Raw genomic sequence first — 26,407 nt, forward strand, 5'->3', positions numbered from 1 at the left:
TACAAGCGATGCCTGAGGCAGAGGAATGGATAAAATTATTATAGTGTGTTAACAATGGTGGCGAAAACCGATCTGGAGGGCGGGAGGGTGAAGGAGGAGATTCCCCATGATCACCTCTTTAAGGTGACCGGATTGTCGTCTACGAATTTGGAGAAATTGGCTCAAGGTACTGTTACTTTTTAGTATATTATATTGTTTATGCGTTTTTGTTTTTATTCAACTACGCAGAAAAGGTTAGGGAAATGTACATGGATTAGGGCCTAAATAAGCTGTTTTAGTCAGTAAAGAACGGACTCACATTAGTGAAATAATTGTAATACATACCTATTAATTTTGATCTACTGACATAATCCGGTCAAATGCTTTTTCAATTTATAAGCTTTTCAATAACATTGTTTATCTTGTGACTTTTTAATTACCAAGAAGCGAACAGATAGTTTCTCAAATTTTGTAGGGTTTATTCAGTGAAGTATGACAGAAATTAAAAAAAAATGTTGTGTGGTTTTATGAAACCACGGTAAAAGTGAAACTGTTCGAACGGTTCCGAACACTGCTTTGTGTAGCGCATGTCGCGTGACGGTCGGCTGCCGAGTAGGTATACCTACTCGGCAGCCGCGATACACGCGACATGCGCTACACAGACCAAAAAGTTTGAGACGATGTAATAAAAGTTTCACTTTAAAAAGTATATTTTCGCCGTGATTACTTGTTTTTATTTTAAAGTCAATATTGTATACTGGTGGCGTGGCAAGTCTTACGAGAGCTACGTAGCTACTGGTAACGGCCGCGTGCATAGTTTAGGTTTATTCTTTCCGTATTTAGTGCCTTTTTAAAAAAAATCCAAAAATAACCGATCATTAAAACCTTCAGTAGCAAACAATAATCAACTCTAATCGCGTGCGATCGTAAATAATTTTCTTGTCAATTTAGTATTAACCCTAATGTGTCTCTTTATCCACATTCCCAGACTTATTGCACTTTTATTATCTGCGGTTAACGACTAACGTTTCATTCCGGTCTGCTTGGGAAGCTGGAGAGTGGCCAAGTGTGATCAGTGTCATCTTAATAGATAAATGGCGTACATCATATTTTTATTTACGTATTGTATGGGGAGATGTTATAAAATTGAAAAGATGGTTGAAAGAAACATATTGCTGTAACAAGTTGAGGATATCGATTGGTATATTTTTAAATGTTGGTATTGAAAAAGGAAGAAACGTTTATTTATTAGAGTAAATATGTATATTCCAATCTCTTATGACTTACAAAACGTATGTACACATTTTATAGCTTATTAGCGGACATAGTTATTTAACACCAATATTTGAAGCTACGAAAGTAGAGTACCTAGGTAATATTTCTTTTATATCATTGTTGCATAGTAAAATAAGTTAAATTTTGAAATATATTTCACTATTAGATATTCTAGCACCTCTTCGTAGAGCGCGCTATTCCTTTCACTTATATACTTGAATATAAAGTTGGCTACGATATTGCTACGAACGATATTGAAAGTTCGTCTTTGATTTCAACATTATTTCTATTATCAAATTCACTATCTTCATGGAACACGTTTTTTTAATAAAACATAAGAACAACAATATAATATAGATGACTTAACAAAAGTTGCGATGTTTTTATACAACGATTTTTTTGCGAAACTACTCTTTTACGTAAAATTTAATCAATTTATTTAGCGAGCGCAGCCACGGGCCTTATTCAGTCTGAATATAAATAATAATATGATGCAACGTGACTTTGTATAATATAAGTGACACATTTATTCTATTTATGTTTCATCACATTATTTACTGATAGTAAATTCATACATTTGCTACGATCATTTGACTGTTTGCGAATGTTAATTACCTATAGCTAGAACATATGATATAAATATTAAATAATACCTTTTGCAAAGCCAAATTAAATGAACTAGCTCTCAATAATTTGAGTGGATAATTGAAGAATTTTGAAATGTTGATTCGTCCGCATCAACATCCGTTGCGTAGTAGAGAAAGTGACTTTGTTTTATACTATGTAATGAGAGCTTCACAAATCAATAAGTCAGATTATTAATTATGTACTACACGACTAGCCAAGAGCTTTAAAAAATAATAAACTATAACAAAACATAAATAAATATTCCTTCAGTGGCACCTTTTGCCGAGATGATCTTTAGGTTTGAAATAAATATTATTGTTCTGTTCATTTCATTTATTATGTTACTAGATTATTGCCGGCAGTTTCACCGTAGTCAAAGGAAAACCCGCATGGTTCCTAAAAACTACTGTTAATCCATGTTACCTTCTATGTATGTGCCGAATTTCATGAAAATCGGTTCAGCAGTTTTTGCGTGAAGGAGTAGCAAAGGAACATACAAATTTTCGCATTTTAATATTAGTAGGATAACAACATGATGCTACAACACATACAAATATAAAACGAAAAAACAAAAAAAAATTAAGAGATGAAGTCCGCTGATCATGTATTGATTATACTTTATACATATTCAGAACCGCCATGTGATTTATCAGCACCTTCCGACTTCGAAGAGGCAATAGCAGCGACCAGCTATGGCTGGTTCCACGTGTTCCTCATGCTGTGCACCTTCCCGGCGTTCTGGAGCTCAGTGTCTGTGACCAGCGCGGCTTCCTACATCTTCACCAGGGCGCAGTGCGATATGGGGCTGAAGCTGCTGGACATGGGCACGGTTAACGCCATCACGTATGGAGGTAGGGTTTGATGTGATTACTATGTCCCATTTTGTAGTCATATTTTTAGTGATTAGAGGGAAGTTGGCTTAGTTGTTGCTTTCTTTATTTCCGTCGAACTTAGTATAAATAAATATTTACATTATTTTAGAGCACAATTACATCGTTGTTTAATTTATATATAGGCTGTATAAAACATAATTACAAGTAAGCGAAAAAATAATGATATGAGAAGATTAACGTGCTTGTTTTTACCACTCCCAAATACATAATTAAAAACATATAGTATTATTAGAATCATACATTTAGGGTAAAAGTGGGATAGATGCCGCACTAGGATAGATGCCCCATTTTCAAAAAACCTCACTTCCCAGAGTCCTGACTACGAATTAATAATTTAAATAGGAGCTCCTATCACCCCGCACCTCGTGTACGCATGAGCTGTTGTTTGTTGAAGACGTGTTTCGCTAGTGCGTGTTATAATATCGGCGGCGAACTTCACGAACACGTTAAAATTTAAAAAGGTTGATATTTGCCTTTGCATAACTTTATAAGTATTAATAAATTTCACTATATTTCTTATTATGTCTATACACTGGTTCATTAAGTACAAATCTAAGTGAAAATAGTGGCTCTTTTGTTTTTATTTAATAAAAAAACTACTGGGGCAGCTATCCTTATCAAAAAGGATAGTTGCCCCTTTTTTTTCGAGGGATAGATGCCCTTAGGGGCCTCTAAGGGCATCTATCCCTCAATACATATGTACATGTTAGTATCGATAATCACAGGTACTGTTTATATTTTTACCTGATTGCGTCAGAGGTTTTCTCTATGTTAACCGATTTTACTCGTTTAATTTGCTTTTTTTTTGTTATGTTTACTTACTTATTAATGATCTGCCCTTATACTGATTGTAGGAGAACCACGCCACGAAAATACAAAAGAAAAGAAGGAGTGCGAGCGCAAGTATATTCTTGGACAACAGAACAACTATGTGAACTTGACATTTGCTGGTTTATCATATTAATTTTATTAGATTTCGCGTTTATAGAGTATGTCAGGCATCTATCCCACTCTGCAGGCATCTATCCTCCTTAGTATTTTCATGGTGGGGCAACTATCCAACTAGGTAGGCATCTATCCTCAAAAAAGGTGTTCTACAAAAATATTTATTACACATTATCTATAAATGATAGGATTAAAAATATATATAGTAATTCAAAACAGATAATTAACCTAGCTATATTCATACAAAGTGTTCGTATAAGATTCATGTTTTTTAAATTATGAGGCTATTTCAAAAAGTGGGGCATCTATCCCACTTTTACCCTAGACAACGAAAATGATGCAAGACAAGTACATAGATAAAAGATGAGATTTCATCATCAATTTCCATGTTTTTAAAGTAAATTATTTAGCGACAGAGCCATCGTCCACTTAATACGTATAAATTATGAAATCATTATATGCATACAGCGATAAAGAAGTTACGTACACATTTTACTATAACATGTTTGTTTTTCTTTGTTTGATGTTATGGTTTTCATTTTCCTGATAAATTCTTTGATTTATAGCAATTTCTTTACTCTAGTATGTCATTTATGTTACTCTTGGAACAGGTAATAGAAGTCTATTTTTATTGTACACAGTTCTTTTATTAAGCAGAAATTATTTGGAATAAATCAACATTGAAAACCACTACTAATAGTTTCTAGGATACCTATCTATATGAAAGAATATCGCTTCTGTAACATCATTTATAATACAATAGGGCACTGTAAAAATATCACTAAATAACTTAAAAAATGACGATAATTCATTAGATTTATGAACGTTGTCGTGGTACCTAAAACAGGTTTATGGTTCTTAAGTCTTTATTAAAATGAATAATAGATAACAGGGAGTTTCTAGATATGGCATGTTCTAGAAGATAGTTAAGATGTAATCTTTTTATGTTGTCACAGGTATGATAGCCTCAGCGATGCTCTGGGGCTTCCTCTCCGACACGCTGGGCCGGCGCAAGATCCTCGTGTGGGGGTTCATATGTTCTGGCGTCGTGGAGATGTTGGCAGCCATGAGCCAAAACTTCACCATGCTTTTGGTTACGCGCTTTGCGAGCGGGTTTCTGTAAGTAATATTTTTAGTAATAAGTTCTATGTGATGTGAATAAATAATTATATATATTTTTTTTTTTTATAATATGCCTAATTTACAGGAATTATTTGTCATAGCGGAATTGCGTTATGAATATAAAACCGTTACCTGCTTCCTGAAACGAGCTGAGAACTCTACCACAACATTACTCCTAATAAATAGCTTTGATATATTAATGTCGATTAATATCAGCCAATTTGTTTTATTTTAGAACCAGAACAGAGTTATTTACTTATAATTTGTTACAAATATTGCACCTTTGTAGAGAGAGAGAGAGAAGTGTTTAACAATAACTTTACTGCCACAGGTTCAACGGCCCGTTCGCAGTGCTAATCTCCTACCTCGCCGAGCTGCACCGCACGGAACTGCGCGCGCGCGTGATCCTCCTGACCAGCTTGTTCTACACCATCGCGAACACCACGCTGCCGCTGCTGGCGTGGGGCATACTCACGCACGACTGGGACTTCATGCTGTTTGGGGGTGCTATTGGTGGGTTTTTATTTATTTGTATAACTGTCATAATATTGTTTTAGTTAGTCACACGGAAGTTTGTTGGTTAGTAAACAATTTAATAATGCATTTAAAGAAAATATTTATGTGTTGGTAGCACGGAAATAAACTACTTATGTATAAGCAAGTAGAACACATGTTTAGAAATCGTAGATACTTCAATTTTTCTTTTAGATATGTAAGGATTTACTGATCGGTACCTATACCTGACAAAGTATGAGATGTAGTCACATAATATTTGTATTAAAATATGTAATATGTAAAAAGACAGAGCGAGATTTTGAATTTTTATAATATATTTTAAATCTTATTTCATGTGATCACTTTGTTAGCAGAATTTATTCATAATTTTTAATTTTCCATTCTTCTTCCATAATCACACGGGACAGTTTGATTATGAAAGTACAGTTATAAAAAATCTGAAATATTTGAGGTCATTTACGCATGGCAGCTGAATAGTTCTTAAGTGTATAATTATTTTAAGATATATATAGGTAAATAATAAATATTCCAGAAATCCACGTATGGAACCTGTTCCTTCTGGCTGCAGCCCTCGTACCTCTGTTCACTGGACTGGCCTTCTTCTTCCTCCCTGAGAGCCCCAAGTTCCTGATGTCCAGGGGCAGGAATGAGGAGGCACTTGCTATATTTAAGAAGATATATGTGTTGAACACGGGGAAATCCGCTGATAGCTATCCTGTATGTTGATTTGTTTTTGTATCTTTTGGTATCATTAGAAAAGCAGAAAACATACCTACTTAAACGTATTTTAAAAGCCCGGTACGAGTTATCATTACAGTTAATTTATGTACAACACTATATATTAATGAAATATTTATTTATATGACACAAGAAAAGACTCCATTACCTACTTTAAATTAAAATAATTATAAATACCTCACACTTAAAATAAATAAATAAAGTGCATGGTCAACATCTCCTTGATTTGAAAAAGAATGATTTGAAAAGTTTCCGCGTTTGAAATTAAATCTTCCTGCTTCCATCTTGTTATAACTTATTATTTTTTATGCAAAACTAGGTGAAGGTTTTAGTCGAAGAGAAGAGCGAACAGCAAGCGAAGGGCTTCGCCGCCCTAAAAGCTGGCAGCGACCAAATGGCGCCCTTATTTAGGGCCCCGTATGGCGCCTACTTGCTGCTCATTTGTGCTACTCACGCCGGATGCATGTTTGGGTAAACCATGTTCATTTTTAATTGTAAGTAATGTTCTTAGATGTGCAATTTTATTGTTCTTATAGATTAATTAATTATTATCGTATAAATTTATGATTATTTCTGTAACAATATTATTTTATATCTTCAAATTTGTTGTAGAAAAACAAACATCCCACTTGCATGAATAATGTTGAAAAATAAAATTGGCGAAATACTAAAACTGTAAATACATTATTACTCACATAGAAACAATTTGTCCACTCAAAAATGCTTAAATCTCTTTCTTCATAATTTTCATAGATTTTAGGTATCGTAAGAAATATTACAATGTTAAAATTTCAATGAGTTTCTACATATTGTCATATTACCTATTACATATTGTCTTTTGATACTGTTTTTTTATTGCCCGTTTCTGAAACAACAAATATTCAACAGTTCCAACACGCTCCGTCTCTGGTACCCCCAACTAGCCGCGATGATAGGCGCTGGCGGCACGTCGGGGCTCTGCGCAGCGCTGGTGCCGGGCCCCGCGAGCCCCGAGGACCCCGGCGAGTGCCAACCGATACAGACCGACATGCTCACGTACTTGCAGAGCGCGGTTGTGGGCGCGGGTTCAGTGCTCACGTATAGCATTGGCAGCGTGTTGATAAATCGGTAAATGTTCTTTGGATGATTATGATTATTTTGTGAATGAGCGATTTTCAACCAACTTTATAAGCAGTAGTTAGATTCATTTTGATCCAATATGACCACATAGTATGATATTATAGAATACTAGGTTTCCGCCCGCGGCTTCACCCGCGCAGTCAAAGAAAAACCCGCATAGTTCCCGTTCCCGTGGGATTTCCGGGATTGCGTCATTTTCCCGGGATAAAAAGTATCCTTTCTCGGGTATCAAAATATCTCCATACCAAATTTCATGAAAATTGGTTCAGTAGTTAAGGCGTGATTGAGTAACAGACAGACAGACAGAGTTACTTTCACATTTATAATATTAGTATAATAAATAAATAAATAATATTAGGATGCAAGCATGCAGCAATATGATTCGAAATTTAATTCTCGCCAGGCAAAATGCATTATTTTTCAGTAAAGTATAACTATTCTATAAGTGAAACCGTTTAATTGTGAATGTAGAAAACGTTATATAATTCCCAGTTGCGGCAAGAAGCTAGTAGCCGCGATATGCGGGCTGCTCAGCGCCGCTGTGATAGTGAGTCTGCCGTTCCTGGGCGGCAGCGCGGGCGCCGTGGTAGCGCTGGTGACGTCAGCGCTCGCGCTCACCTCGCTGTGCGGCGCCTCGCTGTCCAGTATTACTGTGGACTTGTTCCCCACGTCGCTGAGGTAGTGTATAGTCGATTATGGTTTTCGATATATTGTGACTGAGGGTTTATTTGGATTGATAGTTTCCTATTTATGTGGCAAATGCCGTACGCTCGCTCGGCTCGTGCGGTGGTTGACAGTCTTTCTAAATTTTAATGTGTTTTCCCGTGTTGTTGTAAAGCATGTAGTTACAATTACATAGTGCAAACTAGAGAAATACGCGTTTTAACGAAAAACTAAAACAACTTATGATTTCAAATTCTGCTATTTACGATGCATTCTGGCGCCCTTAACGATCTGGCGCCTGTGTTCCATTCGCGTTGCACCTGAGCCGGCACTGATTATTTTATGATTACGATACCGTCTCGCATGTAGTCAATGTTTTATTGTTTTTTTTTCCATGTCACAATAAATAAATAAATATTTTCCAGAGTAATGGCGATGGCTACATTCCTTATGTGTGGAAGGTTGGGCACCATATCAGGGACGGTCGCGTTTCCCGCGCTTATAGACTATGGCTGCTTACCGCCGTTCTTCACTATATCTGCAGTTTTAACAGGTGAATATTTAATATAGCGCCATCTATTAGAAATTTATATAACCTTTAGAGAATTTGAAATGTCAAGTTCTATGAATCAACGCTTACATAAGTTCATGAAAATTTATTCTACGTAAACCTACAAGTTTTCAAATGTGCCGCTAGATGGCAGTTCAGAATGATTGTGTTCATTCAATTTTCATATGATGGTTATTGGTTGGATGGAAGGTTCATACGATGATGATTGATGAGTGTCATCTAATTTAAAATACCTAATCTAGAATGCGATTTCAAATTAGCCCATAACTAAATTCTGTCACTTTTGCCAAATTATTATTTCGATGAAAAAGATTGGTTTATCGAAGCTTTAACCTAACTGCATATCAGTTAACTTCCTTCAGTAGTATAGTCCTTAAAAATATCCTTCAGTCCTCAATAAATCCGCCGAAATAAATATTTGTATGTATTTTTTTAAATATGTTTTAAATATTGTTTTTCTTTTATTTCAGCTTGTGCAGTCGCATGTTTCTTCATACCGAATACGACACTGAAGAAACTGGAGTAATTCTAAGTTCAATTACTGTGATAATATGTTTGTAATGTGGTTTGTAATATGTGAACTTTGTAAATAGGTGACGAAATAAAAGTACAAAAATTAAAAATATTCTTCTCTTTATTTATAATTTATCGTATCCTAATCTCATCCATCTCAGTCAGACTCACGCTTAACAATAATCAGCGAATCATAGAGAACAGTCGCTATCTACAATTTTACTTATATAGCTTTTACATATTTTCAACAATGTATACATAATATACAATAAGTACATTGCAATATAGAACAATTTATATTATGGACCTGTTTTAAGTTCGATCATTATGCATTTTACAGCCAGTCGCACTTTCATTATCTGTATAGGTTATCTGTCAATGTCAATTTTGAAATATCGTTTGTCTTTTAATTTCTATTTAACTTTTATACATTGTTAGAAAATACGTTTTTATTAAGGCGCTTGATCAGTCTAAGGTAATGACTAAACTGGTGTTTATATACATAAATATCAAATAAGAAACAATAATTTACACATTTCATTATATATAATTATTATATTATAAAAAACAAATCAGCTCCTATCATTCAAAAGCGTTTCAAAATGGCACTTACATTGTGGAAAATTGTTGCTCTTTGCTGTTTTACAATATATTAAAAATAAATAATTATTAATTCATGTGATACAATTCCAATTTTTCAAATAAAGAATCAAGTGTCTATAAATTCATAATCAGACATAGCTTTTAAAATAAAGGAGCTATGTATAAAACAAAAAAAATGTGATGCAAAAGTATCATCATTCAACATAATATTTAAATGTTTTCAATAAATAAGGTTTGTAGATCAATATTATGTTTAGTTTACCAAAGACATTATTCCAATTAAAAAAATACTTATCCATAGACTGGCCATAACTAACCAAAATAGACAAAGCAAGCCTGTTATAGACTAGAATATATCTTATTGTCAAATTGCTTGCTCTGTCTACGCACACTCTTTAAATTCGAGTTTAAACAATTATTTTGTATAATATAATTAATGTATACTTATTATTATAGGCCAGTGAAATTGACTGTATTACCCTATATAAATTTCGGATTATAATTATTTGAATACAACGCAAGGCACAATGTTTAATGGTTATAATTATAATCTATAAAAACTCGATTGCACTATTTTTGTATGAACAATGACAGATCTTTTAAAAAAACTAGTAATCTAGGGATTGAGTTGTTCCCACAAATTGAGATATTTATCTTTTTAAAAATGCGTTTCACACAGCCCTTATCCACGTCTCGATACAAAATTACTTTATATATGTTTGTACAAAAATGAAACTTTACTGCAGCTGTACCACGGAAATAAGTCGATGTCAATAATGTTTACCCAAAAGACCCAGACTATAGATGTTAGCAATGTATAAAAATATATTTTTTTAATTTTGCCACACTACACAAATGTCAAATCTGTTTCTTTTTCTTAAATTTCAGATGGAAAAAAGGATGGCAAGCCATAAAAAAGTAAATTGTTTTATTAGATACTTTGCGCGATTCTGTGTAGTTTCAAATTTAATAAAATTAAATTCACGGTACAACTGCAGGATGTAACTAAATCTTAAATAATAATTATTCACTAAGATAAGGCATATAATTATAAATAATCACAAATATATATAATGTACATATAACATTTCTATATACAGTCTCGCGTTTAAAGCAGAGTTCTATACAAATTAGTACAACATAAATTGTTTTACAATATCTGGCTAAAATATAATTTTTAACCATAGCAAAGATTTCACAGTAAATATGACGTATAATTGGCTAATATAAAATTATGGTCTAAAATAACCACAAAAGATTTGATTTGAAGCTTGACTCTACATTCAAATTGCCAAATACAACTTGACAGAGTTGAACAAAACTATACAACATAACAAAAAAAGAAAAAAACAGCTAATGGACCGTTATGTACAGTAAAAATAAATATTGCCAGATAAACAACCGTACCCACTGGGTAAAAAAATGCAGTCACGAAAAATAGGCATAGTCCGGTCACTATTTTCCACTATCACTTCACAGTTCACCGTTCACAGTACACTTATTGTTTGGGTCAGCTCGGAGGAGCTAGGAGGACTTCGAGCCAGCAGGGGCAGGCGGTGACGTCACGGCGGGAGTACTTGGGGCCCCAGCCCTTGGCGAAGGAGATGCGCACGGAGCGGGGGTCGACGGGGCCCACGTGGGGCGGGGCGACCGCGGGCGGGGGGCGCGCGGGGTCGAACACGCACAGGCAGTGCCCGGGGGCGACCCGCCACACGAGCAGGGCCTTAGCGGCCGCCGCGTCCAGCGCTGGCGAGCTCACGAAGACTGGCTCCTGACTGCGGTTGTACAGCCACACGCCGTCCGACTCCAGGGATAAAGTCACGCCCAAACCGATTTTCGCTCGAGTTTTCCGCACCTGTAAAGATAGAAATGTCATTTAGTATGATGTTACAAAAACTCGTGAACTGATTATAAGTTTATATTTTGTCACTTCAGAACATAAGACTCTTTATAAGATTAAATTTCGATCTTCATATTTTTCTTATTAAATTTAACAGATTTTTGAGTTTTGAAGGTATTATTATTGTCAAACAGGGATATAAAATATCACCAGTATACACTAAGAGCTATATTAGCAAATAGCAAGCGCATGCGTCTATCTCTGGTTTAGAGGTTATCACGCTCCGCGCCAAATCAATTACATTTGCAATCTTATATTCGCTGTCCTATTCATTATTTTAGATTTATTTCCATGCTCGTGCTTTCTATATAAACAACCTGTGAAAATTATGATCACAAATTGTTGAAAGGAATATTATATCATTGTGATATACCTCCAGTATAAATCCAGTAACAATTAATTATTGTAAAAACAAAACGGACAAAATTCGATTCGAAATATATTAAAAAGACCAATTTACTATCTAATTTCTAGTAATAATACAAAGTGACCTAAAATACTACAACCGTTTTTGTTTTTGTAATAATCATTCAATAATATTAAATTTTTAATTATGTATAGGTACCTACTGTATAGCAATCGACATACACGTGCAGTTTTTGTTTATTCAATCGCTGACGTCAGAAAGGGCAAGCGAATCGGCCCACCGTACTGATGATCGAAATAAATCGATATTTATAATCTAGGGTCATCGTTCAATCTACATCGTTACGATAAACAACGTCATTATTAACGTAGCGAGTGCATCTATTATCTAATGCTCTTTTGGCAGACTGATAATACTTACTAATTATGTATAGGTTCTGTTTATTTGCTGTTAGAATAAAAATACTGAATATAATACATATTATAGTACTTTAACTCAAAGAACTTTAAAAAAACTACGGTCTACTAGTATAGTATTATTAAAATTTTTAATTATGAAAACGTGTCCTTTTCGGTTGATCGGTTACGGGTTACATGGTACACACTACTGTCAAAACTGGTCAAAACACTACCACTGCTTCGGAATGTCGAGTTAAAAGTCAAATTTAGAGAAACAAATATAAGTAAAACATGACTAAGTGTAAAACTATCATTCTATTAAGAACAAAAGAACTAACGCAGACCTAAATATCATCATCATGATTCATGAGTAAGATACATCACGAGACTGAAAAATTTTAAATTCTCAATTCATCACACGTTTATTAGTCACGATGATCAATTATTATATATTCATCATCATGTTTTCTATCTCAAGAAAAATTCAATAGTAAGTATATATTATGTAGTCACAGCTTTAAAAATATTGTCTTACAAAGAAATAATCTTTTCAAATTTTACACAGCGCCATCTAGTGATAATGGTACCAATTATAAATAACTATTAATTAATTCTTGTAGTAATTTCTTAAATAAGCAACAAAATATTTTCACATATTTTTAAGATAATAATATGGTATTCAATTATGATTGAATACTTCGATAAATATTTAAAGAGCGACTGCACATGCTACACCGCACGTACACATAACCAAAAATGTCGGTGCGAATTTTACCGCCCAAGTATGACCAGCAAACAATACTATTAAAATTGCAACGGTTTTGTTGCCTTTGTGATTAAGATAGGCTTAGACAGGAAGAACTATTTTAAGCTGTTGCTAAATTATAATCATATTTCTGTGTGAATACCTATTTAATATTTATTTAAGGAAGTTTGACTGCAATTTTGCTATTAATTCTTCTTCGACTAAAGAATACACGCACATAAAACCCAATAACTACATCAGAACCTCATAGTTACCTACACATAATAACGGCTAAGTATAGTAGCATGCGAAAGCCACTGTTCCGTTTGATCAGTAGGGCCTATCTTTTCCTACCCTACTTCAATTAACCCTAAAGCCAATAGCATCAGATCCTCACCTGTTCAACCTGCGGTTCACACTTATCGAGCGCATCCAGACACAGCCCGTATCTCCCGGAGCCGCACGCGCCGCCGCCGCCACCAAACACATCCACAGCTCGGACCCGCACGCTGAACTGGCGGCCGACCCGCTGCTGTAGCTCCCAGTACGCCAGACGACACCATTCTGACTCCCAGCTTTGGCGTTCTGGAAGGTTCGGGAAGATCGTGAATGGTAGGGCATTTATAAAGCAGAATTCGAGCTGTTTAAGAAACAATAAATTCTCCAAGGTTATCATTTGCACATGTGTACAATCCTTAATGTCAATTTATTCGCTTATTCAGAGCTTCGAAAATTTTGGTAGGTGTAACCGGTGCCAAATTTTAAAACTATGTAATGACAATTTAAAAGTGCTTCTAGAAGAAGTCTTATTAGAATTATGAAATGTTTGTAGAAAATATAATAACTAATTTTAGCCTCATCATCCTTATTCTGTCATTTCAGTCATCCAGTCATTAAGCTTTACTATAGAACATGCATAGATACCATCTTTCGATTCTCATTAATTCCTTAAAATAAGAACGGATGTGAACTCTTGAAGCACTCAACATTTGACACAATGTTTGTTGGAATTACATCATATTTTCAGGCACTTGGCTCCGATGTGACGAGCTGTCATAACGTTATGATGTCACCATACTAATTAAATAACGGTATATCTAGGTACTAGGTGTGATTAGAACTACTTTAGTTAATCCTATGGTTTAATCATAGGTGCATTAAATAGTACTAGATAGTAAAAATGGTACAATAATTAGAAAAAGGAAATTTAGTAAATCAATTTTTTATTTTGATCTTAACAAGATTGGGAAGTTATTGGTTGTCTTTGGCACCTAACTCAAACATTGAATCCTGCACATAACATTTTATTTAAAAAAAATGACTCCCAAATTATTCAAAGTAGATACTACATCTTTGAAATATTAATCTGCGAATGCAAAAATAAATATATAGTTGTGTATTTGGGCAATATAAGAAACAAATAAAGAAGTGAATGTACCTAAATAACCCATTGACCACCGAGCGGCCCGATCGGGCCGAGACACAATAGATTTTCTATTGTGTCTGTGATCCGAGGACTGACGGAATAAATAGGATGGCAATAAAAAGATATCGCAAATGGGTTCTAGAAAGTACCATCAGGTGTCTTACAAATCCCATGAAAAGTGGTAGGTAATGTGGGTTGGCGCCGGGCAGACGGCCCGTCGATCGATACTCAAGGTTACCGCCACCAGCCTCGTGGGTTACCTGCTATTTTTATCTAGACTAGACCGAATCTGGTCTGACATGAATTTTTTAAAATGCGAATCCAAAACTTCTGTGTCATTAGAGATATTCAGGTAAATATTTAGAATCGTGGTCAATTGTTGAAGAAAAGTTAAATGGTTATAGTATAAAGAGCCCCAATAGTGCCTAGTATCTTATCTGTGAGTGCTGTGTAAGCTTTTCAATTAAAATCATTTAATTCTGCTGTACGAAATAAACAGTGTACCAATAGTCGATGACGATCTATATTCGACGAGTATACAAGCATATAAGACTATACCAACATTGTAATTGCGAAACAAAGTTCTTATTTCACATTTACACAACTAAACCAAAACGGATTTTCTCAATTTTATAGGTTATTAAATAACATATAACCTACCTACTGTTTATCGGAAAAACGTAATGGGATAGAAATTTGGGAGAGGAAGAACGAACCAAACGAACACCTACATACGATCAGAGAACATCACAAAGGAATTAGACCTGTCTAAGTTCAAACAATGTCACCAATGCATTAACATAGGAGAAAACATCAAGCCTTGAGAGGTTCATCGACCGAGCAATTGTGGCTAATTGAACAACCTTCTCATCGGCCTCATTGTAACATAATACAGCACGTAATATAGTCTGTGGATCAAAATATCCAGCTATTTATGATTGGACCTATTTAAATCATTTACGGCTGGTCGTATACATTGTAGTGCATTTGATCGAAACAGCTGATCGGTTTAGCAATGTTTGATCTTTATGGTTCGTAAATACGAATTGGTTTTCTCAAACTATTGTTAAGTATGATTTCTGTTAATTTGTTTGAATATTTTCATAAATGTAACTAGTAAATCTTGTCTCTTTTAAATGGAACCTCTTTTCTGTACATGTATCTAAAACGGTAACGCATCGATTCAAAAGCACTGCTGAAAACCCAGCTTGCTGAATAAATGTTTGAGTTTAACTGCAGTTTATCGAGAGACTACTACTAAAAACATGATAATCAGTTGAAGTATAATCCTAGGCATATCTACTATATTATTAATATTATAAATTTGCTAATATTATTGAAATAGAAGCTTACCTTCACCATCAGTGGCGAGGGATCCCGTCCCCAGCCGCTCATGGTCTGTCCTCCTCGCGTCCTGTGTGTTTTCACCTTTCTCTGGAAAGATAGAAATATTCTTCGTTAATTATGGATCAATATGATAGTAATATTTTGTGTGTTTGATCGTTCAGATCCCCGAAAGTACTAGTCATTTGTATAAAGGTTTTAAACATCTATTGAATCATTTATTTATACAGGTATCAATATCTTCCTTCCTCCAACCTTCTTATTGACTCAGGAGTCATATAGGAAGGCAAATATATTTCGATTACTCCTAAACACTAGTTTCTTTCTGGTATATTTTCAATGGACAAAACGAACGATTTTTCATAATCATATCAATTAGTTTTATAAATCCAAGTGCCAACCAGCGCCATCTATCGATCCATGACCAATCTAACGTTCCCTAACAGCAGACAGATGCCGCCACGCGTTAGATAATAATAAATACAAGCACGGTCAAAATGACATCAAAAAAATCGGTGATAAAGCTCCTCGGAACAAGTTAATCGAGTTCTCGATGACATCACACTCTGGACACCTGCGCTGCGCCTGCGCACGGTTTTGGTGCCGAAATTTTCTATGATTACTTCGATATTTTGACAGCGAGAAAATATCATGCACAGAGGTTATGTGTAAACAATATTGGGAAAAATAATTTAAATTGAAAATAATCTACCATAAACAACTTAAGTATTTTATTTGCATAGGTAAATAATAAATACGAAATATTGAGTAAATGTTGAATCATGAGAAGATAAGACAAATTAAGCAATAACTTTATTTCCATATGCTTTTATGACCATACACCATTATGCTAAAATAAGATCAATAAATTTTAATAATAAAATTCTAAATAAGCATATGAGTAGGTATCTACTATAAGATGCTATAGGTATGTGTAGACATAATAACATACTAATCGGTTTAATATTTAGTATATTTCACTATATCTATTACTTATCATTTTACTCAAGAACGGCTAGCTTAAAAGGACGAATAGCAGAATAACTATCGTCCAGTAAACACCTAAAATAAATGAAAAACTACATTTTGTACGAACTTTACCAGCATTGCTATAATAAAACAGAATTGGTATTTGTACCTACATATGTGTACTTATAAAGTAGGTATGTATTAGCATATTGAAGATCATATCAAGGCTAGCCGACAGTCGTAGGTATATGGATAGATTACAAGCTATATACCGAGTAAATTAAATATTTATACAAAAAAACTACGAAGATGTCCATTTAACAAAAACTCGTCACATGAGTCAGTTTCGAGCACTTCTCATTAATATTCGGTAGTTGTTACAAAAACTGTACTGCTGTTTTGTTTTTACTAACTAATGGAGCGGCTTCGTTCGGTATTTCAGCTTTTTGCACGAGTACCTACATAATTATTTTTAGAAAATAAAAGTTGGTTAAGTAAAACAAGTTACCTACTAATCAGGATAATAAAATAACGGAAATTAAATAAGGTTTTCTCATTTCTGGCTCATCTTGTTAGGGCATTAAATTGATTTTAAAATTCTTTAAGAAAGATAACTATGAAAAGGTGTTTTCCTAAATATACTTAATTTTCCGAAGCTTGGTATTGTTGTAATTCAGGAATCAATGCCCTATCTGAATATTACATTAATAATACCCTATCATATTGAATCACTGTAGATATAAATTTAATCACTGATCATGTTATGATAACTATTTCGCTTATTATGTCTTCGTCGTTATTTCCCACATTCAATTTCAAATATTTACGAAAAACAATACCGCTAACTCTCATAAATATATTTTATTATAAATCAACGGATGGCTGCAAAATTGTTTGATTTCATATCGTCAACAATAGACGCACGTGTAAGTGTAAAATGTTTGAAAACTATTTCCTCTCGCCGATATTATTATAACGTGTTGAGAAATTTTCATATAATTCAATGGTTTTCACAGAAGAATGTGCAATTTCCTGTGCAATAAATATTGTGTTAAATAGGAATAGCAACACAAATCTTGTGAGTTAAATCTACATTTCACTTTGTCGCTCACTACCCTTTCGAATTAAGTTTTACATATTGCATACATTTTCATTGGCTTTTTCTGATTTTTGAAAAAAGCTTTGCCCATTTTTGAGGTCAAATCTTTTATTGTCTCTATGCCAAACTTCAAATCAGGTCAGCGATTCACGATTCATAAAATGATATAACCACCTTCATTGTTTCTTTTAATCAGAACCAGAATCATTAAAAACATGCGCAATCTAAACCGTCCTACAGGAAAACGGCTAATAAGTACACGCTACATAGAAAAGTAAGATCAGAGACAGTACAAGCATAGTGCTTACCGAATTCCAAAGTACTCTCGCGCCGTTCACACGACTCCAAAGAAATATTTGAAAGCGCAATGACACCGGCTCTTTACAAGCCACGGGAGGCCTACTATGTTTATTCAAAAGATATTACAATCAGCATTAAATATTCATTTACTGTGAACACACTTTTTGAAGTTTGGAATAAAATTTACATGCATTTTTTGGTTTGCTGCTACGTTTTGAGTCACTCTTTCAGAGATATTTTGAAGCTCAATGATGATTTCCAACTACATGAGATTTAAAACCTGATTCTAATTGATAGCTCCCGAGAACAAACATGTAATAGCGGATATGTTTATAGATATTATGTTTATACCTTTATAGCATTTGTTGACGCATGGACTAATTTGCACATAAAAATGTAACGCATCGCGAATGCTGCGAACGTAAAGAATTAAGCATATAAAATATCGTGAAGTATAAACAGATGCCAATCCGAGACCGTGGCTTGTTTACAAACCGACTGCATTCACTGAATCGTCAGTTACAAATCCAAATAAACATTTATAAGCAGCCATGACTAAAATAACCGAGGAATAGCCCTTGCGATCCCGACCACAAGGATTCTTCAGATGACTTACATTTTTTGTAAACATTCTCAGCGTATACATAAAGTTAATTATTTTGATTGCTCTATCTTAACATTCATAATATTTGATACCACGTATTATTGTGATTTATGGCAAAATATATGCTCACGTTTGTATTTCAACCGAACGAAAATATAAGGTAGATTTTAAAATACAGTAGCACCTCTATAAGTCGAATATCAAGGGAGACGCCAAAAAATTCGAGTTATAGAGTTTTCAACTTATGGAGGATTTCGACTTAGGCGGATTTTGATTCGACATAAGGAGTTTGAGGTTTATTCTTATCAATTTTGAGTTACAGAGGTAAAATAAATTAAAATTCAACTTGCAGAGGTCACAAACATGTTTTTATTTATTATAAATCAACATTATTTCAAATCATTTTAAAATAAAAAATATGGCATTAAAAAAGTCAGTATTTTTTTTGCTTTAGATAATTTGGTTGTTCTCTAGCATTTTATAATCTATAAAGAGCAGAAAATTCTTCTTTTTCAAAGATACTGGTTTGCTTTATAAAATTTCGTAAGGTATTCAATACGGTTCTTGCCTCTTTGATGGAAACCCATGGAGCGCATGTACTATTCACGTCTTCTATGTCATCTTAATCATTAGTATCGGTTTTCTGAGCTACTGAATCGATAATTTCGTCATCAGATACTTAACGCAAACACGTGTTTCGTGAGTCATAAATTAATTATCGTATACTCCTAAAATGTTTTCTAAGAAACAATAGTGTACTGGTTGTAAAATAAAACGTTGCTATGTTCGAGATACAGAGGTCAAAATTTGATTTTTCGAGTTATAGAGTGAAAATATGTACCAAAATGGCTTGGAGGGACTCGGTGATTATTTCGACTAACAGAGGGACAAAATTTCAAGTAATAGAGGTTTTCGGGTTTGAAGGGAAGGGAACAAGACATTTTTTCGAGATTTGGAGGTTTTTGACTTATCGAGGTTCGACTTAACGAGGTGCTACTGTAATTGTACGCTCTGATATGCCATATCTCGTATGAAAAATGATTTGTAAAAATACTTTGTAACATGTTAACGATTTTTATCAGTTTTGTGCAATTTACTGCATCAGCCACGCGACGGTAGCAGTCATAAAATAACAAAATCATTAGTCATTAAAATGGGTGTTGCGACAAAAAAGTTAGTTCTACAATAGTACAGCCATAAATCTTATTATGACGTATTGGAGGGCACACCTCTGCATTGGACATGACAATTAACTACGTGTTATACATGCTACCACTGTGGCCACTTTCAAACAATTCACGATATGAAACATTAGACCGTAGACGGGTGTTTTATCAAGTCGCATTATAATTTTAAATTGCAGATTCACAAATAAACTCAAAGTGAGGTATCGTAAAATAAAGTTAATGCTTGTAACGAAACTAAAAAGATTTGAACAAATAAATTACCGTCCAACGAAAACCGTGTCCATTGTACGACGAGTCGCGTATTTATTTAGACGACTTTATACATATAATTGACGAGGCGCCGAACAAGTTACATAAAGTTTTGATAAAGGTATGAAGTAAACAACGTTAAATGCGCTCAGCAATTAAGTGGAAAGCACTCGATAGGGCATTTGATGCATAAAAGGGTAGCGAGAAGGCAGCAGGCAGCAGGCGGCTAACGAGAGCGGGCGAAGACAAACACTGACCAGTTATATTTGTGTCAGCCGAGCGGCGCCGGCGCCACGATAACGTGACGATAACGTTAATGGATACCGTCGTTATCGCCCGCCCGATACCCGCGAGGGACCGAATCACTTAGAGCGAGAAACATTTTTAAAAGGTCCTCTTAACCTTAACAGTTAGGGTTCAAACTCCGCTATCTCGCTCGTTTGTCAGTCGCCGGGTAAATGGAATGAATGGATTCGGGGAAGCACGAGCACACCGTAATGGACCCGATCGGAATGTCAATGTCACCCGTATCGGAAAAGAGATCCGACCCGCGGCCGGCCATTCAGGACCCTGCGGTACTCGCTCCTATCGCTCACGAATAATATTAAGATATCACCGGATCAATTAATATCCCACGTCCGTTTTTCACATGCTTTTAGCCCGGACGATATATTCGGTGTACATGCGAACGCACCAAAAAAGCGATCGCGGAATGAATTACTGTAATTATAAGAAATGTAACAGCAAATAATGAAAATGAAGCGGTCCCCACACGAAGAGCATTTACAAAATTTATGTTACTCATTAACAAGTATTACCAGTGTCGCCGCATATTAATTGCGAATTACACTGATAAGGGTTATTTATAAGGGTTGATAAATGCGCAGACAAGCGTCAAATTAACTAAACGAAGGGGAGGAATTTGTCTGGAGCCTCGGGAAACCCTATGATGAATGCTGGAAGGGAATCCCGCGATAGCTCGCAACTCGCTAGCCTGCAGGAACATTGATTGTGGAAATGCCGGGAAATCCTGTGACGCGGGATCAGCAATGGCGTCTGATTGTTTTTTAAACGTCTGGTATAACAAACAGTTCAAATTTTGCATACTTCCTGAAAGTAGTTGGTAAATGTTGCAATAGATCTAAAATTATTATTATTACCTACATAAAATCAGTCAGCCTAGTCCAAACCATTCACTATAATATGGTCTGTAACCATAATTCGTAACTGGAAATCAAACAGGACGAGTTTGTACAAGCAGTTTTGGGTACCATTTAACCCAAAATGAGTAAAACAACACACTGGTATGTCCGGTCATAACATCGAATCGAAATTCTCGATTGGCCACAGCAGGCTATACTTATATCGCAAGACAAAAGATAGAAACGTTAGTTTTTGTATACATACACAATAATTCCATATTAACACGTCAATACATGTCAAATTTAATACTTAATTGGCTTTTAATAATCGTCGAAAGGGCTCATACAAAAATACGAAAGGGCTTATTGAAAACAAATACCTTCCCCGCAGGGATGCGTACAAAGGGAAGAAAAAAGCCAGTGATGTTTGCCGTAAGCATTAATAATGTAGTTTAAAGATGGCGACCGCCGTTGGAATGCGCACAGGCCGAGGGACCAGCTCCATAGGGTTGCGCAAGAGTCGACTAATCGTATCGACTCTACATACCGCAATTTATTAATGTTGGAAAATTAATCAGATACCTTGCTTAACTGTAGTTGATAGAACAATTTATATATTTAACTATTATTGCTTCGTATTCATGTGTTAATTTTTGATTATTGAGTAGTTCTAATTTAATCGTGTCGATATATTAAAGTTTAGGTGATAGGATAATAAACTCTCATTTTTTACATTTATCTATCCAATAAAATCTTTTCAATAGAGATTTATTATTTATAAAGTGAAATTGTATTTCGTTCATAGCTAGAATAGCGTGATTAAAAACGCCAGACAGAACTTGTGTTCAATTAGGTACTAGCGTAAAATTAAAAAGATTTTTTACATATTTCAATTTAATGAGTATTTCTAATATGTATAGTTTCTACACAATTGTGTTATGAACATATAAATAACCAATTATCGAAGCAAATCAATACACTGAATCTATCAAAGCAGCGCATATTAACTCGTGTCGATTCTATCATTAACATAACAAAACAGCCGACGTTTTGCATACCGAGAACCACAAGTACATTAGATAAATAGTGTTGTTTGTGATCTTGTATCGACACATGACAAATCTATTTACAATCCATGTTGGTAGAGAATTCTAGTGTCACAGCGCAACCTGCAAATTCCTCTGACACGGCTGGAGCGATTTTTATGCTTTTTTATGCACTCGATAGTAATGACAAGAGATATTAAACTATTTTTTAAGTAAATAGAGTGTCCTGACGGTAAAAAAATTGCCGAGTCAGCTAGAAAATAATAATTTTCGCATATCGAGTAGCCAGAACGATGCACGGCCATTTAATTAAACGATAACGCTATTTATGAACAAAACCCTGTTATCGTTAGTCTGTTTTTAATGCGCAAAGATAATTCACGCTTTATCGTATTACAGTTATTCTCGTATTAGATTTGATGACATTGTACTCGCGCGTTATCATACAACCTAAGATATATTTTTTAATTATGCGTATATCGTAAAACTTTGAACTTACACATTACAGATAATATAAAAATCATAACTATAAAATGATTGTTAAAATAATAAAATTAAAAAAAACATCGATAAGTTGCAGTACATCGCTAGTGATCCCGAATTTCCAGGAAGCGGCGCGGGCGCCGGTCCTCGGCCGGATTCCTCGATCTACCGCGCTTTTGAGATCTATGATCTACAGTGAACACTGAACAGACGCTTTGAGCTCATCATGTATCTACACTTCTTAGAAATATCGCTTCTGTGCCCGATTTTTTAAAGTGTTATTATTCTTATTGGTTTTAGGGAATGGTTATTTCGTGGATTATCAGTAAACCAAAAATTCTATTGATCATCGTTGTGAATTCGGAAATCGTTTATAAAGTTGTCAGACATGAACACTCAAATTTGACAAGCATTTGACAGTTATAAACAGACAAATGTTACACATAACCTATTACAGACTAGAAGTATGTATCTTCAGCTAACTTACATAAGACTTTAAAGAACCTATCAACTATTTTGTCCCTACAGCTACAGTTATAATTTTGACCTGACAACAAATTAAATTCTATAAATTGTATAAGTGTAAACTCACCTTTACTCTTTACTTCTTCCATTGCGATTCGACTGTACGGTGGTGGGGGAGTCTCTGGAAAGAAGAAAAAAATAATTTAATACACAATTTAAATATACTTTCATAAAAACCTAACCTTTATGTGACAGTTTCGACTGTTTATTTAAAAGTATTTAATATTTATAAATAATGAACTTGCAACTTTGTACTTTGAAAAATGTTGCATGCTATTTTGAAGCGAAAAGAAATTATCAAATCTATTTCAGTAACAATTTTTTCACCCTCTTTTTTCGTGGTCGGTTACGGTAACTCGACGCCTCAAGGGAAAGCAATATTTGAACAAACAAGCCGACCAGGTAGCCTACACTATACACTCCAATTATGTCTGCTTCGATCCCACGACCCTGTATTTTAGGCCCTCAAAGACACTGTCATTTGATTTTCAAATAACCTATTTTATGTGTCATTAAAAATGCGTTAGATTTGTCAAATTACAGCCGTCTAGAGGAAATAGTGTAAGGGTCAGCAGGTAGAAACGGTCCTATCAAATTCTCGATACAATTATCCATAATAATCGTACACCACCAAAATATAAAACAAGGAAATAATTTAGGTTGATAATGCGCATTTTACAACCGACCAAAATGTCAGTATAATAAATCGAAAATATCAAAAACACGTTCCGAGATAATGCGATGTAAGAAGTGGTTAAAATGCCTCGAAAGATTTACAGTGGTCACAATATAGATTTATATCAACATATCGACTGATGTAAATGAGTCATTAAATATAATCGGCACGCGCGATTGGCTATTCCAAAATTTCGGGCGCCATTCAAATTTTTGAATTCAGAATGCGTGTCGTGCAATCGTCATTTGCGATTCGGCGCCGTCGGCGGCGGACGTGTGAAGTCTGAATACGATTTAATAAACGAATTTCAATAATGCATAACGATACTTTAGGACGTGTGGCCGACGTACGGTTCTGAGAAATTTTTAACGGCGCATACACAAGACGTTTCTAAACAATTGGCGAATGCACCTGCATATTGAGTCGTTCGTCGGATCGAATTATGACATGAAAATAACAATAAAATCTGTGGCTGTCTTGGATTTTTATTAGCTGATGAGCGCTGCGAGTCGAACGATAGTATCGTATTTCTAGCGAATCGAAATCTCATTCCGCGGAAGCACACTTCGCATACAAAGCTCGTGTTTGTTGCGCTTGATATTCAAACAACTAGAACATTCGCTTGTCCTGCTGTATTAATCACAATACTTAAATAAATTCAAGGAAAATGAAGTACCTACACATTCTTCGGCCCTAAAGGAATTGACTAAGAGATTGAGCGTTGTTTGCAAAACCTGGAGGTAATAAAAACTTCAGCTCACAAAGCGTTTCAGCACATAACATCACTTATACGATAATCTCTGACAATTATTAGCTCAAACCTTTGTCGAGAAGAAGTGTCACTCAACGCAGGAACAATTAAATGAAATTTAAATGCTGAGAATTTTCGCATGAGTCAGTCGTACATACCAAGACACAGAAAAAGTAAAAGCAAATGACCCTAAACGGCCGCACTATAAATAATATTCAGTGTTGACATTTTATGTCTGTCTGTCTAACCGAAGTCGTGCAAAATAAACAGCAATTTTGTCGCGAATATGGCGATTATGGACGTCTTGGTGTGCACGACTAAAGCTGTACCGTTGTGGTTTTCAAGATTTTCGCTCTTATTCACAGGCGTTGAAGTAACTGTGTTGTAGATTGTTTGAACCTTAGTTGGGGATTGTTTTAAAATGTTTAAGGACACCTATGTTTCTAATCTTAATCATATTTTAGATACATACGATCTTTAATCAACTTTCGCAACATTAAACTATCTTAGCCTACAAAAACGTTTGCGGAGTACATATTTTGACGAAGAACTAATTCTCTCCAATGATTTAGATAACTAGTAACTGTAAAATATGATTTATAAACGATAGATCCACATAACTTTTTAATTCATATAAACATACGGTGTGTAACGTGGCGTGACCGCGTGCACTGTTGGCCCGTACAGATACGTCACAACCACCTTCAATTGAATGAACGAAAATACACTCTGTAATTAAACCAATAAAGTTCACAATTAATTGCTCGCCTCGCACATTAGTCACAAATCAAAATGAAAAACAAAATAGCATCGTGTTACTATAGGACCAAAGTTAAAATTCGAATACACTGTCTGTAGAGATCGCATTTCAATTAATGAAATCATCTGCCAATGGATATTGAACCGTGAAATTGATGAATAAAGTATTGATTCGATTGTAGTGAATGGAATGTCATTTACAACACTAGTAAATAAGTATATTATGGACAGTAATGCAGTGTTAAGTTTTGTTTTGATACGAATCGACAGAAATCTAGATAGAACTAGTTAGAATCGTCAAAGAAAATTATTTAATACTAGCGGTCCGCCCCGGCTTCGCCCGTGGTACCTACATGTTTACGTTTTTTTTTTCATAAGAACCATCCTCGTACTTCAAGGAATAGATTCCGCAGCGCACGCGATGACAGAATTTTTATTAAGGATTTTTTTACACCTTGGGTTACATAATTACATTATTGCATTTTTGGTAAGGATCTCTAATTTTTTTGAAAATGCAATATAGCCTATATTGCTCAGTGAAGATGCAGCTTTCTAATGGTGAAAGAATTTTTGAAATCGGTCCAGTAGTTTATGCGTGAAAACCATACATACATAATTACAAACCTTTCCTCTTTATAATATTAGTAAAGTAATTAGTATAGATTGACGCATCATACAGTTTAACTGATTTTTCAACATGTGACTCTGATTAAAATTTGTCCATAAATATAATTTTTAGGACAAAACTTCCCGCTTTCTCCACAAAAGGAAGGAAGGTGGCGAATCTAGTTTACAATCAGTAGATTCTGTCTGTTTGTCCCTCGGTTTAGCAACCGGTCTATTAATTGCTCTATAAACGGAAACCATAACATC

General features: G+C 34.8%; 2 protein-coding genes across 2 annotated transcripts in view; one reads left to right on the forward strand and one right to left on the reverse strand.

Moving 5' to 3' along the window:
* Positions 1–9,065, forward strand: LOC149908228 (putative transporter SVOPL). Its single transcript, XM_090101665.1, has 10 exons — positions 1–166; positions 2,514–2,732; positions 4,676–4,838; positions 5,173–5,354; positions 5,890–6,074; positions 6,415–6,566; positions 6,984–7,202; positions 7,707–7,892; positions 8,303–8,430; positions 8,919–9,065. The coding sequence occupies exons 1-10, from the start codon at positions 55–57 to the stop codon at positions 8,972–8,974; spliced, it is 1,602 nt and encodes a 533-aa protein (XP_089957791.1). The 5' UTR covers positions 1–54; the 3' UTR covers positions 8,975–9,065.
* Dad (Daughters against dpp) overlaps positions 9,065–26,407 on the reverse strand; it is a 27,925-nt gene continuing 10,582 nt past the window's right edge. The window contains exons 2-5 of the mRNA XM_090101664.1: positions 23,416–23,469; positions 15,754–15,834; positions 13,372–13,559; positions 9,065–11,419 (exon numbers count right to left, since the gene is read on the reverse strand). Coding sequence (XP_089957790.1) covers positions 11,075–11,419; positions 13,372–13,559; positions 15,754–15,834; positions 23,416–23,469 — 668 coding nt within the window. The 3' untranslated portion in view covers positions 9,065–11,074. The remainder of the gene's footprint in view (positions 11,420–13,371; positions 13,560–15,753; positions 15,835–23,415; positions 23,470–26,407) is intronic.

Source organism: Colias eurytheme, chromosome 5, assembly GCF_061535395.1.
Source record: "Colias eurytheme isolate Ceu_HAF_F1 chromosome 5, ilColEury1 Martin Lab GWU primary, whole genome shotgun sequence".
NCBI classification, from domain to species: Eukaryota; Metazoa; Arthropoda; class Insecta; order Lepidoptera; family Pieridae; genus Colias; species Colias eurytheme.

Excerpts from the sequence above, each read along its gene's own strand:
- LOC149908228 (XM_090101665.1), top strand. The coding sequence starts at position 55 with ATGGTGGCGAAAACCGATCTGGAGGGCGGGAGGGTGAAGGAGGAGATT. Across the intron at positions 7,893-8,302 it reads TTGTTCCCCACGTCGCTGAG|AGTAATGGCGATGGCTACAT; the intron begins GTAGTGTATAGT and ends AATATTTTCCAG. Across the intron at positions 8,431-8,918 it reads TATATCTGCAGTTTTAACAG|CTTGTGCAGTCGCATGTTTC; the intron begins GTGAATATTTAA and ends CTTTTATTTCAG.